This window comes from Solea senegalensis, linkage group LG1 (assembly GCF_019176455.1).
Source record: "Solea senegalensis isolate Sse05_10M linkage group LG1, IFAPA_SoseM_1, whole genome shotgun sequence".
Lineage (NCBI taxonomy): Eukaryota > Metazoa > Chordata > Actinopteri > Pleuronectiformes > Soleidae > Solea > Solea senegalensis.
This window is the reverse complement of record NC_058021.1, coordinates 14,914,275-14,928,316: the sequence shown is the minus strand read 5'-3', so window position 1 is coordinate 14,928,316 and position 14,042 is coordinate 14,914,275. Positions and strand designations below refer to the sequence as shown.

Genomic DNA, 14,042 nt, shown 5'->3' with positions numbered 1-14,042 from the left:
TTGTTTCCATTTAAAGTCTCTTTCTGTTGTCTTGTGGTGTTTCAGAAGGCATCTATGTGGGGTAATAATGGGGATGTATGTGTGTATTTGTAAATGAAGTAGAATAAAAAAAAAAAGGCCCGGTTAAGTAAAAACACTTCATTTAGATAATAATACTTTTGTTTCTATGGCAATTCCTACTTGTATTGAAGTTATTTTTCTTCATTTGCTGTCGATTGGTTATGCCTGCTGGCTTGGCACAGATATGCCATGTACCTTTTTGATAACATCAAAATCTGGATACACTTTATTTCTGTGATTATTTACAGAACTGCAAATGTTTAATGGTACTGGACCAAACTCAAGCACATCTCCTTCCTTTCCCTCAGTGGCGACGAACCCTGCAGTGCTTACATAGAGACAACCTTAGAGCATGGAAACCTTTGTGGATGTATGGCTTGAATCACTTAAATGTTTTTCCTGGCCTCTGTGAGATTATTTCTAAAATATGGCACTGAGCTATGTTCTTTCCTCTCTGTATTTTTCTGGAGCTTTCTTCCGTGGTACATAAGATCCACTTGGACGTCACAAGATATACGTTCTCATACTCAATGAGGATTTGCACTTTGGGATCGAGTGTAATGTCAAACAAGGGAAAGGAAAAGAGAAACTTTCGACGAAGCTCATGCTGAAGGCCAGTGCTGTGTGAAGTCGACCACAGCAATAACCTCTCACTGTTATTTTTCTTTTTGGAAGTCAGTGTACTTTATGATGTGCACCAAAGCAATAAATTTTCATATTCCTCTCAGTCGAGGTATGCTGGTGTCGATGCTCGCTGCAAAGAGCCAAAACCGCTGTAGATTAAGCAATATTCTCAGTCACGGTGAAACCTTAGAACTGTTATAGCAACCAGTGGCCAGTTTCATGCTTATACAAATCAAAGGGAAATACAGTACTTTTCTCTCCATCTGACAGCCGTTGTTACTTTAATTAAGATTTTTGCCCCCCCAAAAAAAGCCAAGAAGAGGATGGAAAATATGACAAATTGCATTGCTATTCCTCCGATTATTCTCCGCATACACACTTTCAGTTTAAACGTGTACTGTGTGGATTTAGTACTTTTACAAAAGGATTTGTATGCTTCCGTCACAGAAATCAGATTCCTGCCTAAGTGCACTGTGTTAACCCTGATGTGCATCTGTTTTGACAGGTCAATGTCATCCTCCTGGTAGTGACCATGTACAAGATGGTGAAGCATTCCACCTCCATGAAACCCGACTCGTCCAGGCTGGGGGGTATCAGGTGAGGGTGTCACTCTCAGAGATTAGGCGGCGGGTCTGTTGCTTGCTGGGATTGTGTGTGTGTGTGTGGGTGTGTGTGGGGGGGAGGTGGTGGTGTTTGTGTGATGAGAAAACTAATATGCTCCATTTCTGCTTTTGCCTCCTTCCTGAAATTTCAAAAGCTGCTTTTGACCCACACTTTATTTGATTTTTCTCTTCTCTTGAACCCAATATTTTGCCTTCCAGGGGTTACTTTGCTCTGTAGCTGGTTCATGTTATGATTTTCAGTGTTTGTACTATGCAGTGTTATATTGTCTTTTCTTTATTCCGTCATCCCAAAACTTCTGAACCATGGGATCATTTTGCTCCTGTGCTGGCATAGTTCACAGGGTTCACATGCCTGGTAGATTTCATGATAGTAAAGACAGGAAAAAAAAAAAGGGGGGGGGGTGTTGGTCACCAATTTTCCTGCTTTCCTGTTTCACAATATGCCTTAGCACAGGTCAACATACGCTATTATATGTGGGTGTTTAATTTTTCGGGCAGCTAAAATGATTTTTGGTCCAAATAAAAAAAAAAAGCCTGCACAAATCCACATTAGTGCTGATTTCACACATCACACAAGTTGGCAAAAAAAACTCCAAATTTAGTTTGTAAAAGTAAAATATGTAGTTATGCTTGTCTCTCGTGTCTTGTTTAATACATTATTTTAAAAAATAATAATAATTCTCTTTTCTCTAATCAGGCATCCCTCTCAATACTACCTTTTATGTTTCCTTGGGCCTTTCTCAGTGACATGCCGTTGTCCCTTTTCATCTCTTCTTCATCTCTGTATCTCTCTTGAGGGTGGCTCACTTCGTTGTGTGTATCAATAACAACCAGCCATTGTCATTGAAACTGACTGTTAAGTTATCTTATTTCCACTCAGCTTAGTTCCTGGAAGCTGCCAAGGAAAAAGCTGCTGTGTCTGCAGTCTATTTCGCCATCAACTCCAAAAATGAACAATGGAAAAAATATTTCAGACTCAATGTCGATACGTTCATTCCAAAATGTTGCGTTTGTCCAATTGTTTTTTAACAAGGTGCGGCTGAAGAGGAATTAACTAACATCATATCGTGCTGATTATTTTTCATGTGTTAAAATTCGCTCTCTTTTTTTCCTGTTTCTCAGGTCGTGGGTTTTGGGAGCGTTTGCTCTACTTTGTCTCATGGGGCTCACATGGTCCTTTGGCTTGATCTTCCTCAATGAATCGTCCATCGTGATGGCGTACCTCTTCACCATCTTCAACACTTTGCAGGGGATGTTCATCTTCATCTTCCACTGTCTCCTGCAGAAAAAGGCAAGATTTAGTCTCCCTCGATAAATTGGTAACACTTTGCTTTACAATACCGTAACAAGTATGGGAATTAAATATAAAATACAGTCATATGATTATACAATATTATTTCTAATGCAATTTCCACCTTGGTAATCTCAGTAATACCATGTCATTTCCAACATAATATACAAGTAACAGCTTGCTATATAAGAATTACTGTAGTCTCAGTCAGTGTTACACCTACGTGAAAATTAAAAATATAAAAGATAATTAATTGCCATATTATAACGTTGAAATTCCCACACTCATTTTACATTGGCTATTGATTACTTGGTTACTGTCATTAAAACACTTAAAGATGATAAGTGTATTAAGATGATAATACCATAAAACAGTCTTCAATTTCAGAAAAAAATAGTTCTAAAAACCAAAAAAATATCAGTCTTTTCCAACAGAAATTTGACATCACCTTGAAATTTCACAATTTCATTAGCGTTTCAAGATTAAATGTATGTATATTTATTCTTCATCTATTTAAAATATATAAATCTGCATCAGCGCTAAAACGATAAGCCAAACGAATGAAAACAAGTATATGACAAATAGTTGGCAGCTGTTACATAATAATTAATATTGATTAACCCTTTAAAAATGTGCTTTATTTTTTTATACTGTTCACATTTTTAATTAGTTAATCAAGAATGTAATTATCGGATTAATTGATAATGAAAAATAACCCTTATGTAACAATGTTACATAAGGGTTCTCAAGTTGTTTTCTACCCTCCACTTGAAAACACACACGTCACAGTGTTTCCTCGCTATCATAAAATTTCGACATGCATTTGTTACACCTGTCCTAACACTCGTGGCATTTAAACTGCCGTCAGCTGGCATTTGCCGAAGATTTGGGATTTGTGTCTTGTGGGTTTGTCGGGGATGAGCGTGTCACCGTCTGTGTCTGCTTGTGCTCTGTCGGTCATGATCTTTTCTTCCTCGGCAGGTTCGCAAAGAGTACAGCAAATGTTTCCGTCAGTCCCAGTGCTGCGGCGCGCTGCCGTCTGAGGGATCCCACAGTTCAGCCAAGGTGGCCACATCTCGATCCACGGCTCGCTACTCGTCTGCTACGCAGGTACGTGTGCTGCGAGTCATAAGTATCAGACTTTAAAGGATGTATCAGGTTTCAAGATATTGAAAGAGGTGATATTCGTTTTTTTTTTTTCTTAAATGAAAAGACTAAAAAAGATCAGTCGACGGATCCTGCTAACATGAGTTTAAAACCGCACAGCCACACTTTCATTATGAAGAACGGGGGCACTGTAAGTTTATTTTGAGTCAGTCCCACACACGACATCATGGTCGTGTAAATGCTAAGCAGCTCTCAAAATGTGACTGTATGTGGCACAATTTGTCCTTTTCATACGTAACGTTTGTTAAAATCAATGACGCTCAGATGATCATGGCTATGAATTGAACAACGTATGTATATATATATATATATATATATATATATATATGGTTGGGAGCTGTGCACGAACCAATCTATGAGAACATCTTTTTCGTCCTTTTCAGTGATTTCTCCTGCTGAACAGAAAAATAATATTGACTTTTTTCTTTTTTTTTTCATATGAAAGATTAAATATTTTATCATAAGGTCAAGCTTCTTGGTTCATTCAACCGAACGCAGTGCGAGCATTGGAACAGAACCTTTAACTCTGGAACAGGACTGTGTCTGCGATAGTTGTTGTAATCTACATCTGAATATACTGTATATATAAATAATACTTCACACCGCAAGGTTAAATCTTGGTTGTGGTGGAGTCGTCGTTCTGCAAAGGTTTATATATATATATATATATATATATATATATATATATATATATTTGAAGATCAATAAACGTTACATGACAGTTCACTTGGTAGGTGGATGGTATTAAAGTGTCCTCTCGGAGTGAATTGTAGCACAGTCACATTTATATTATACTATATGAGTGCTATCATGTTTCAGTTGAAAGGAACATATAAGAAAATACTGAGCGGGGCATAAAAGTCTTATCATCTCTGGTGACTTTGTGAGATCTATCTTAAGAGCGCTTCTGGGAATTTGATGGCAGCTTCTGCTCTCTTACTATCGGGAGCAGGGGGCGAGGGGGGGGAGCAAAGGGCCGATTTCTCATATTACAAGTTGAAGTGAAGAGATTCTTAGAGTTTATCCATTAAGATAGCCACTTTTTTGGTTTTGATTGTTTTGTTTTGTTTTCGTTCAATAGCATGTGTGTGGGGGGGGGAGTGTCTTTGTTTTACCATAGTACAACCATGTCAGCAAGCAGCATGTTCGCTGAAATGTGTATGCAACATGTAGGTTTCAATCACAGTCCCACTTAGCCAGTCAGTCCTCGGGGCCAAACACCTTGAATAACAGCAGCACCATGTTGAGTCCTGATCAATGGCTGCTTTTCTCTCTCTACCCAGAGCCGTATCAGGCGGATGTGGAACGACACTGTGAGGAAGCAGTCAGAGTCCTCCTTCATCTCAGGAGATATAAACAGCACCTCCACACTCAACCAGGGTAAGCTACCCTTTCTTCCACCACCAACACACCAGACGAGACACATACGCTATTCTCTTTGTGACGAGACTCGGAATTCACAGTAAACACTTCAATGAGTGCAGCCTACACCGTTCTGTGGCAGCTCAGGAGAAGGGGAAGATGAGACCTGATTTATTGTTGCATTTCTCATAACGTCGAGCCACCCAACAGAAACGGGGGTAAACGCTGCCTGTGTATCAAAGTTCACAGCCTTTACCTGCACTTTCCATCGAGTTCCCTTCTCTCTGCGATCTTCAGAAAGGAGAGCCACGGTAAAGAGGTGCGTTATATAGTCAGGCATAAAACTAATGAGGACTTAGGTTCACATAGTAACAACGGAAACTGGAGAAACCCATCTGCACTGTGGGGTGATTGTGATGATGACGGTAGCAAAGGGAGATGAGCAAAGTCAGGCAGAGGTCAGAGCAGGTTTTGGGAAAGATCCCAGCCTCATGAAGCTCAGGCTCCAGACTGTGCCAGCACAGATTTGGCTGTAGTTATGAACTACTTCAGTTTTTTTTTGTTTTTTTCTAAAGCACATATGCCAGAGGTTCTCAGCAATGCAACAAAATGACCGAGGATAGTTATTCTCATCTTTGAGGATTTACACAAGCATGCTAAGTTTGATAGAGATACTGTATTATTCATGGAAGGCCACTTAGACATGTTTTGTCTAGTGTCTCGACTGGATGAGTTTGTTTAGATGAATTTGTCTCACATAAACACTGCAGCTGATTGTGCTGCTATGCTTTGGTCAACAGTTGTCGCAATAATTTTGTTTGGCAGTTCCATCAGTCGACTGTTTGGATAATGTTTTCGACCACCGTTTCTATGGCTGCTTTGTCCATAATAGAAGGCAGACGCATCGCAGGTCTTAAATCTTTAGTAGTGTCAGATTCTGGACAGTGACTGTCAGTGTTTGTTTATGTCGACAGATACCCAGCGCACCACCACAGCACACACACAATGAAGTGCAGTACAATGAGCTCTTTTTTCCTCCACTGTGGGGTTTTTTCACTCCTGATTTTTCTCCCTTTCTCTGTCTTCCTGTTATTTCCAGGGATGACTGGCAACTACCTTCTAACTAACCCTCTCCTCCGAACCCACGACACTAACCCTTATAACAACCTGCTGGCAGAAACGGTGGTGTGCAACACCCCCTCTCCACCGGCCTTTCACTCCCCAGGTGCACATCCAACCCTCAACTTTTACCCTTACAGAGATTTGTGTGTGTTTTTAAAGTGTTTTTGGCAAACAGTTTTTCACTTTTACATATGAAGATGGATACCACTGCTAATTTTTTTGGGTTATCTGCCAAAAAAAATCGGTCCAGCACATCAGTGTTTTCCCTTCCAGGTGTATTTGAAAATCTATGTAACCTTCAGTTAGCATCAAAAAGATTTACTTTAGTTTATCCATTGTGGGCTGTTGAAAAAACCTGGTGGTCTAAAATGGCAGCCACCTGATATAAATATAAATCCTGGGGTAATGAAAGCAACAACTCATACAATCAGCGTATTATACACTAAAATTCTAATTGAAATAATTTCACCTACATTTTACAAACTAGACAAAGTGTGGTAAGTTTGGTCTTAAGATAAAGTGTGTGCATTCATAAGTTTAAGAGATGCTGGTAGTTTTTGTTCATTGTTTGACAGAATCAGACTAGCCCACCCATTTCCAGTCTTAATAATGTAACATAATAGTCATATTAAATAGACAAGTGTAAAAATATAAAACATATTTCATATTTCAGATAGCAAACTATTCCTGGAAGTGTTTTCACATTCATTTAAATCATTTTAGATATAAGATTGTGGCTGTGACAACGTGTGAATTAGTTTTTAGTTTTTATTATTTGATTTATCGTACTGTTTGTTCTTCATTCTCATCTTTTTTAGTAGCGGTCATCAGTCCAAGTTTCTCCCGTATCGAAGCGTGAGGAGATAAATTCAGAGGCATTGAATGCTTTGAGTGTTATCTGGACAGACATATGGGAATGCCTTTCTGCTGAGTTTTACACGTTGGCACGCTCGTGCCAAAATGATATCAACATTATGGTGGATATTGTTTACATCACACATGTTGAAATCTTCAGAATTTTGCAGAGTTTACTTCAAATCTGGCCAAGCTTGATTTAAATCACGGCAGTGTTTATGGTGACCTAGTTCCTCTCTGGCAGAGCAAAAGAAACCCAATTTACGAAAGAAAGAGAGAGAGAGAGAGAGAAAAAAACAGAACCACATGACGCAATGCGGGCAGAGTCATAGCCCTCAGATATTCACAAGCTTATGATGATAAAAGGGAATATACAAAAACAGCAGAATGGCCAAAGAGTGCACGGAAAGGATTTGCAGGAACGTTCAGCTTGAACCTGGTTCAGTCATCGCGGTCTCAACTTGTGCCACGAGCTCGCCCATGGCACAATGAGAGCACTTTACACTCCGAGATAATGAAGGAGGGTCGGGACCAAACAATGTCTGCACGGAAAATCAAAGACATTTTCTTTTCCCTCTTTGTGAGCTAAGCAGCAGCTGAGCCAGACGGAGAAGTTTGAGTGTGTGCCGACAGCTTGTGCTTTATAGCCCTAAAAATGTTTACCAGCTTAATCATTGCAGAATAATTGCATGTTAACATTTGGAGCACAGGAGATACATAACTAGTGGAGATATTTAATTAGCCGCTAATTCTGAAATGTCAGCGTAAATTCACCTGCAAGAAAACCCCCCTGAACCTGCCGTGCTGATTACCTGTTTAAACACGGGAGCAACACACAGAATGCTGCCGACTCTTATTTAGCAGAAGATCAAGAAGCAGTGACGGGTAAAATTCAAGGATTCAACATATGGAAAAATGGGTTTGTTCAGCACAGGCAGCAGTGTGACACACAAATGTCAAAACCTGGTGTGAAGATCACCAACCAAGTATGAAATATGTGCCGAGAGACTGTCAACTTTAACATAAGCTCTTTGAAAATGTCCTCTGCTATAGTCATTACATTTAGCTCCCTGCAAAGGATGTGGGTGTCTTCTATTATAAGTGTATTAATACTAAGTAATACTCTGCAGATGTTCACCCGATGCAGTAAAATCTGTAAGGAGAACATCTTGGATGAATCTCGGCTGGAACACTTCCCGGGGTGCAGCTGTCGCTGTGTCCAGTTGAATTCCGTTCACATCATTTCCCGCTCTCCCTGTAGACAATACCTGTCTGCAAAAAAGACGAGAGAGAAAAAGAATTGCCCGCCTGTGTATAAACAAATGCAAATTCGGGAAAGAACGGTCTTCTCGGAGAAGTGTCTAATAATCCCACCCCCACTTTCTTTTGCCCTTTGCCTTTCACTCTTTTTAGAAAAGCCTTTGATGTTGTTTTCAGAGGGTTTTTTTTTCTCTCAGTTGCTATCACCCATTTTCTGCCACATTGGTTTGAAGCATTCAACTCCAGAGTCCCCCTATTCCGTGTGTAACGACCGACTGACGACATCCTCTCAAAATGTCAGCCTCTCACTTATACCCTCACAGAGAACACAGTAAATCACTAGCTCGGATAACTAGCCCCTTCACTTGCATCCTGCTACTTGAGCTTAGTCATAGAGCTGCGCAAAATGACTTCAGTGTGTGTGTGTTTGTGTGTTTATTTTCTTCACATATAATACTGACAGATGTGCACTTCAAAAAAGGAAAAGAAAAAAGCCATTCAGTCTTTCAGAAAGGAAATAATGTCATGAGGAAACGTTCCTTCTTTTACTGAAGACTTTAAAAAACTGTGCTTGCTGCTAAACCCTTTCACCTGCTCAGTCCAGGATTCAGTCGTCCTTGATTTGTCCTTTCGCTCTCTCAAACTGTTAAACACATCATTTTGCTGTCATTCTCCATCCACCTTGAACAATTTGTGCAAAACATCCCAGGGGCTAAATTATAGTTAATTGCAAGGACACAATCGGCGACGGATCGACTGAATCCAGGCTGGATGTTATGAGCTTCCACTTTTGTCTTATTTCAGTGATTTTGTTGTTTCTGCTTCTATTGAAAGAACGCATCTGTTTTACTTTTTTTGCACATCAGCTGTTCTTAGGCCAGATAGCCTGAGCAGGCACACTTGATGTGAGTGGTGGCAAAGTGAGTCATTGCACCGTGCCTGTCTGTTGTGGTGTGTGGGGGCTTGTTGCTGTGCTTGTGGGGGGCCCCATTGCAGAGCGGCGGCTGGCCGTCTGTTTTCAACATTGCTCTCTTGTCTTGCCTTCCTTTTAAACAGGTGGAATGTTTTATTCATCGTCAATGTCACAACACTTCCTCGTCAGCTCGCCGTGATTTATTTATTCATTTATTTATTCATTTATTTATATTGCTCTCATCCCATCTGTTGCTTTTTTGTGTGCTTCTGTGTTGTCCGCCGGTCTCCGTGTCGCGACTGTATGTTCTTGATGTGTTGTCTCATCGCTTGCTGTCATTCCTCCAATATTGTTCAGGATCATTTATTAGATTGGCCGCATGGATGTACTGAGTTATAATGAGGATGGACATGTTGGGGAGTTAATTGGGTTCTTGCTTTTGATTTTGGCTTCTGTAAAAAAAAAAATTAAATTAAATCAAGATTAAAGAGCATAAGGGGGGAAAGTGTCCTGAGCAGTATCGCATATGTTTATGTGGATGGTGTAGTGGTTTGTTGGATCAAAATGCCAAAAAAAAAGTAATATATATATATATATACGTATCTCACATGGTCCACCTGCCTTTCTTTGCAGGACAGCACTCTCTGAGCAACAGCAGGGACATCAGTGCTATGGACACCCTCCCCCTCAATGGCAATTTCAACAACAGCTACTCCCTGCGAGACGACGACTATGAGGCTGTGGGTGTTCGAGCTGCAGGTGACCTTGGGGGCCTCAGCCTGGACGATGCTGCGTTTGAGAAGATGATCATATCGGAGATTGTTCACAACAACCTCAGGCCCCGCGGGGCCCCCAAAAGTCGTGAAGCTCAGAGAGATAGAGCCTTGCCTCCCCAGACCAGGGTGACAGTGGACCGAGGCGGGGGCGGGAGTGGCAGCGAGGACGACGCCATCGTGGCGGATCACGCCGAGGCCTCGTCCCCCCAGAGAGGAAGTGGAAGAGGAGGCCAGACCACGATGGAGCTGCTCTTGCACCCCCACCACAAGGAGGTGCTGGAGGCCCCACTCCTGCCCCAGAGGACTCACTCCCTGCTTTACAGCAATCAGAAGGTCCCCAGGCGTGTGGAGGGGCAAGGCGGCCATGGCTCTGAGACTGTTACCGCAGTGGAGGACATGGGTTCCCATTCACCCAACAATAATAGAGACTCCCTTTACACCAGCATGCCAAACTTGAGAGACTCACCCTCGCCTTCAGCTTCCCCATACCCCCCTGAGGAGGAGGAGGAGGAGGAGGAGGAGGAGGAAGAGCTCTCCCTCTCACCTCGAAGTGAGAGCGAGGAAGCTTATCATAAAAGCATGCCTGAGCTTGGTGATGCACCACAGCCGCTGTCCTACTACCACATAAACCGAGGCACCAGCGACGGGTGCATCATCTCACCCAACAATGAAGACTGCGCACAGGAGGGAGAGGCGCCCACCGACGGACAAATGCAGCTCATTACCAGCCTCTGAGCCAGTCATCTTTGTTTGCACAGGTTTGAACAGATGGGGACTTTTGGTCGAGCCGGCAAGTCTGGCTCCACACTCCGCATGCTCTTCCTGTCAGAACAGGAAGTGAAATGTTGGAAAAAGGAATGAATAAATGACTTTTGCACACAGATCTCATTAACACACGAAACACGTCCATCCGATGCCAGACAAATGTGGACTGTGAAAGCTCTGCTGTTGGACTAAAGAGGTGCAGAGAATAACACGCTCCGCTCTGTCGCAGATAAGTTTGTCTCATTTCTGTTGTTCTGAAAGAAGATTTGAAGAATAAGGGATTAAAAAAAAAAAAACAAGAAAAAACACAAACTCCAAGCAAAGAACTATGAAACTCCTGACAATATTCCGGGGGGACTTTGTAAACCAGGGTCTTTTTAGTCATAAAGTACAGAACTAGAACTAGTGTGGCTCCATTTCACAGTCAGGACTGTAAAGTTAAGAAAACCACTAACTCAGACTCAGGCCTTATATTTTCTCTATTGCACATTTAACTGTTGTCAAAGTAACAGCTAAAGAAAATATATTTTGCTGTACCACTAGTGTAAAAAGGAAAAAAAACAAAACAAAACAAAAAAAAAACAGAAACAGCAACCATTCAGTAGTTATACCCTTTCAATGTTATTAAGATTCTTCAGACAAGATTAATCAAAATGGTGGAAATGTGCTTTTTTTTTCCCTCTCACACTTGACTCGTTGTAGTATATTTACATATGAAAACAAATCATTTTTGAAGAAATATCAGTCCATATGAAATCATGCTCAAGTCTATGCTTGTGAAGTGCTTTTGCTTTCATGATGAGGTTTTTTGTTTGTTTTTTCCAGTATAGTATATTTGTTAACACCGGGCCACGCACAGATTCGGAGTGAATTGGATTCTCGTGTAATTTATTTGACTTGAAAGAAATTGTCCAATTTTAAAGGCTTATGTTTGTGTCAATGCGACACAGCGGTGTTTGCAGACATGTTTTGTCCTTTGACATGAAGTAATTTATTAACTGAACTATTCAGAAAACAAAATGGTGGGGGGGTGAGAAAAAAAAGGATATGGTTGGAAAAGTGTGGAAATGTTGCAGCACTGATTAGGTTCATTTTATTTCTTTTGTAAGAGCCCATCATCAGCTGATATTTAAATCGACTCCTGTTTGATATCAAATAAATGTGAATTTTTTTCTTGTATGGGGACGTCTGGTTTACTTTTCGCTTTGCATCCCAATCTACGGTGGCCCTGAAGGTCGTTGCACTACAACGTTAGAGAAAATATTTCATTAAACACTACAGCATTTTCACCCTTTTCAGTGAAATGTCCTGTTTTATCAAATGTTTTGTTTTGGGAAATGTAGACCTTCAGGGCCAGTGTAAAAATCTCTCTGATCAATACTTGTAAATTAAAGGAATACTTCACCGATTTGTATTTAGGTTTGTACTACTAGAATAGGGGTAGTATTTTTTAAATACTACCAGCGACTTTCCTTACTGAGGAGTTGGCAGCAGTGACTTGGTCCAAGACTTGACACTGCAACGCTAATTCAGCACTTTTTAGACCCACTCGTGGGGGGGCGGGACCTCATTCCCAGAATGTAAACAGTGTCCACCATCTTTGCTAACAGTTAAGCTAACAGCAAAGAAAAGAATGAAGATATTTCTCAACTCAGGGGAAACTGAGGTTGGGAAGCACAATTTTTCAAAAATACTACCCCTATTCTAGTAATACGAAGCTAAATGCAAATTGGTGAAGTATTCCTTTAAATGACAAATAATGGATAAGGGATTCTTTTTGTGTTAGCCTTTCCCTCGCTACATGATCTTCTCAGCCTTATATATACTGTATATTTCCATTTGAATAAAAAAAAGCACATTTTAGTGAGGTTTACTGAAATAGTACATTTGTGAGTTGCTATTTTAAGCTTATTATGCGTTTGTTGTGCTTGTGAGGATTTCCAGCAGTGGGATTTCTGAAATACTCCCTTTAAAACCATCAGTCACCAAGTAACCATGATCACTCACAGTTATACTCGGCTGCACAAACGTTTTGGAAGATTTTTGCATCACAATCAAATAATTCCGTGAGTTACTGTCTCTCTTAGCTTTTGGTTGAGCTGTGCAGACAATAGCTCGGTAATAAAGTCACATATTCTGCACAGATGATTCATGTAACGCATCTGTGTTCTTCATCCTCTGAACACTTTCTTTAATATATTTACGTAAGAAGATCTTCAATGACTGAAACAGATAGTTAAGTATTTACACCGAGTCCATTACATCTGTGGATTATTTAAAAGCATGTGTACATTTGTGTCTGACGTCAACCAAAAAAGAACTGATTCATTACTGCTTAGTCGTGACTGGATGAATCTGGGACCTGGGACAAAAAGGCTGGACTGAAGTGGTCCAGATTTATAGATGACAGAGAGATTTATTTCTTAATCCTCTTTGAAGTTGTTTTTTTTTTTAAGCAACAAACTGAATGATTTTCTGGTACCAACATGCTTTATTTCATAGTGAAGTCTTTGTTTTATGGACAGGTGGTCAGACAACATAAGGCAAGAAGAGTGATGATGGTACATTCTTCAATATCTTCTGGCATTTATGCACTTGGGTTCCCATGTATGGATGATCATACTCGTATGATAATTTGATTTTACTATGTCTGATGTTTTCCAAGTGTTGGGAGAAAGTTTAATCTGATAAAATATGACTTTTCAACAAATGACAACAAACAACAACAAAGGCCTTAAAACTCCTTTTTGACATACGGCTTCTACCAGATTGGGCCCCAAAATGGAGGATGGAGAAATATTCACCGTTCATGTTGTATTTAAGTGTCAATTTCTGACAAATTTGCAATTGTTTAAATTATGGAGATCCAAAAGTAGATTTGTTAACATGAACGTTTGAAAGCCTCTGTGCAGTCTTTGCACTTTTCACTTTTAATAATTCATCCTTGTTATAGAAGCACTGCAGAGGTTTTGTTCTTTTTATTGGATTAAAAAGTGGAATGTCACCGGCCTTATCTTTTAACCTCCGCTGTACGCAAACTTTATGGGAGTAATTTATTGCAGGTTTAACATGGTGGGCCATAATCGTTCCTGATCAGTCTCTGTGTCCAAGTCATAAGGGCTGAGCTGTGGCACATCATCCGAAAAGGAGACAGAGTGAAGGAGACTCACATCATGGATTTAGCAGATTTTGTCTTCAGCGTGCCTTTCATCCGTGGCTTTCTA

The 14,042-nt window shown here is 40.5% G+C and overlaps 1 protein-coding gene across 14 annotated transcripts in view; it reads left to right on the top strand.

The window, feature by feature from the left end:
- Positions 1-11,997, top strand: part of LOC122774898 (adhesion G protein-coupled receptor L2-like) — a 91,147-nt gene extending 79,150 nt beyond the window's left edge. For 4 of the 14 annotated variants that reach the window (XM_044034519.1, XM_044034502.1, XM_044034511.1 and 1 more), the window contains 6 exons: positions 1,190-1,281; positions 2,430-2,598; positions 3,580-3,708; positions 5,049-5,145; positions 6,227-6,352; positions 9,911-11,997. In XM_044034519.1, the coding sequence (XP_043890454.1) occupies positions 1,190-1,281; positions 2,430-2,598; positions 3,580-3,708; positions 5,049-5,145; positions 6,227-6,352; positions 9,911-10,788 (1,491 nt within the window). In that variant the 3' untranslated portion in view covers positions 10,789-11,997. Of the gene's footprint in view, positions 1-1,189; positions 1,282-2,429; positions 2,599-3,579; positions 3,709-5,048; positions 5,146-6,226; positions 6,353-9,230; positions 9,285-9,910 lie in introns of all 14 variants that reach the window. The other 10 variants (XM_044034552.1, XM_044034537.1, XM_044034544.1 and 7 more) reach the window with 7 other exon arrangements.
- Positions 11,998-14,042: the final 2,045 nt, after the last annotated feature.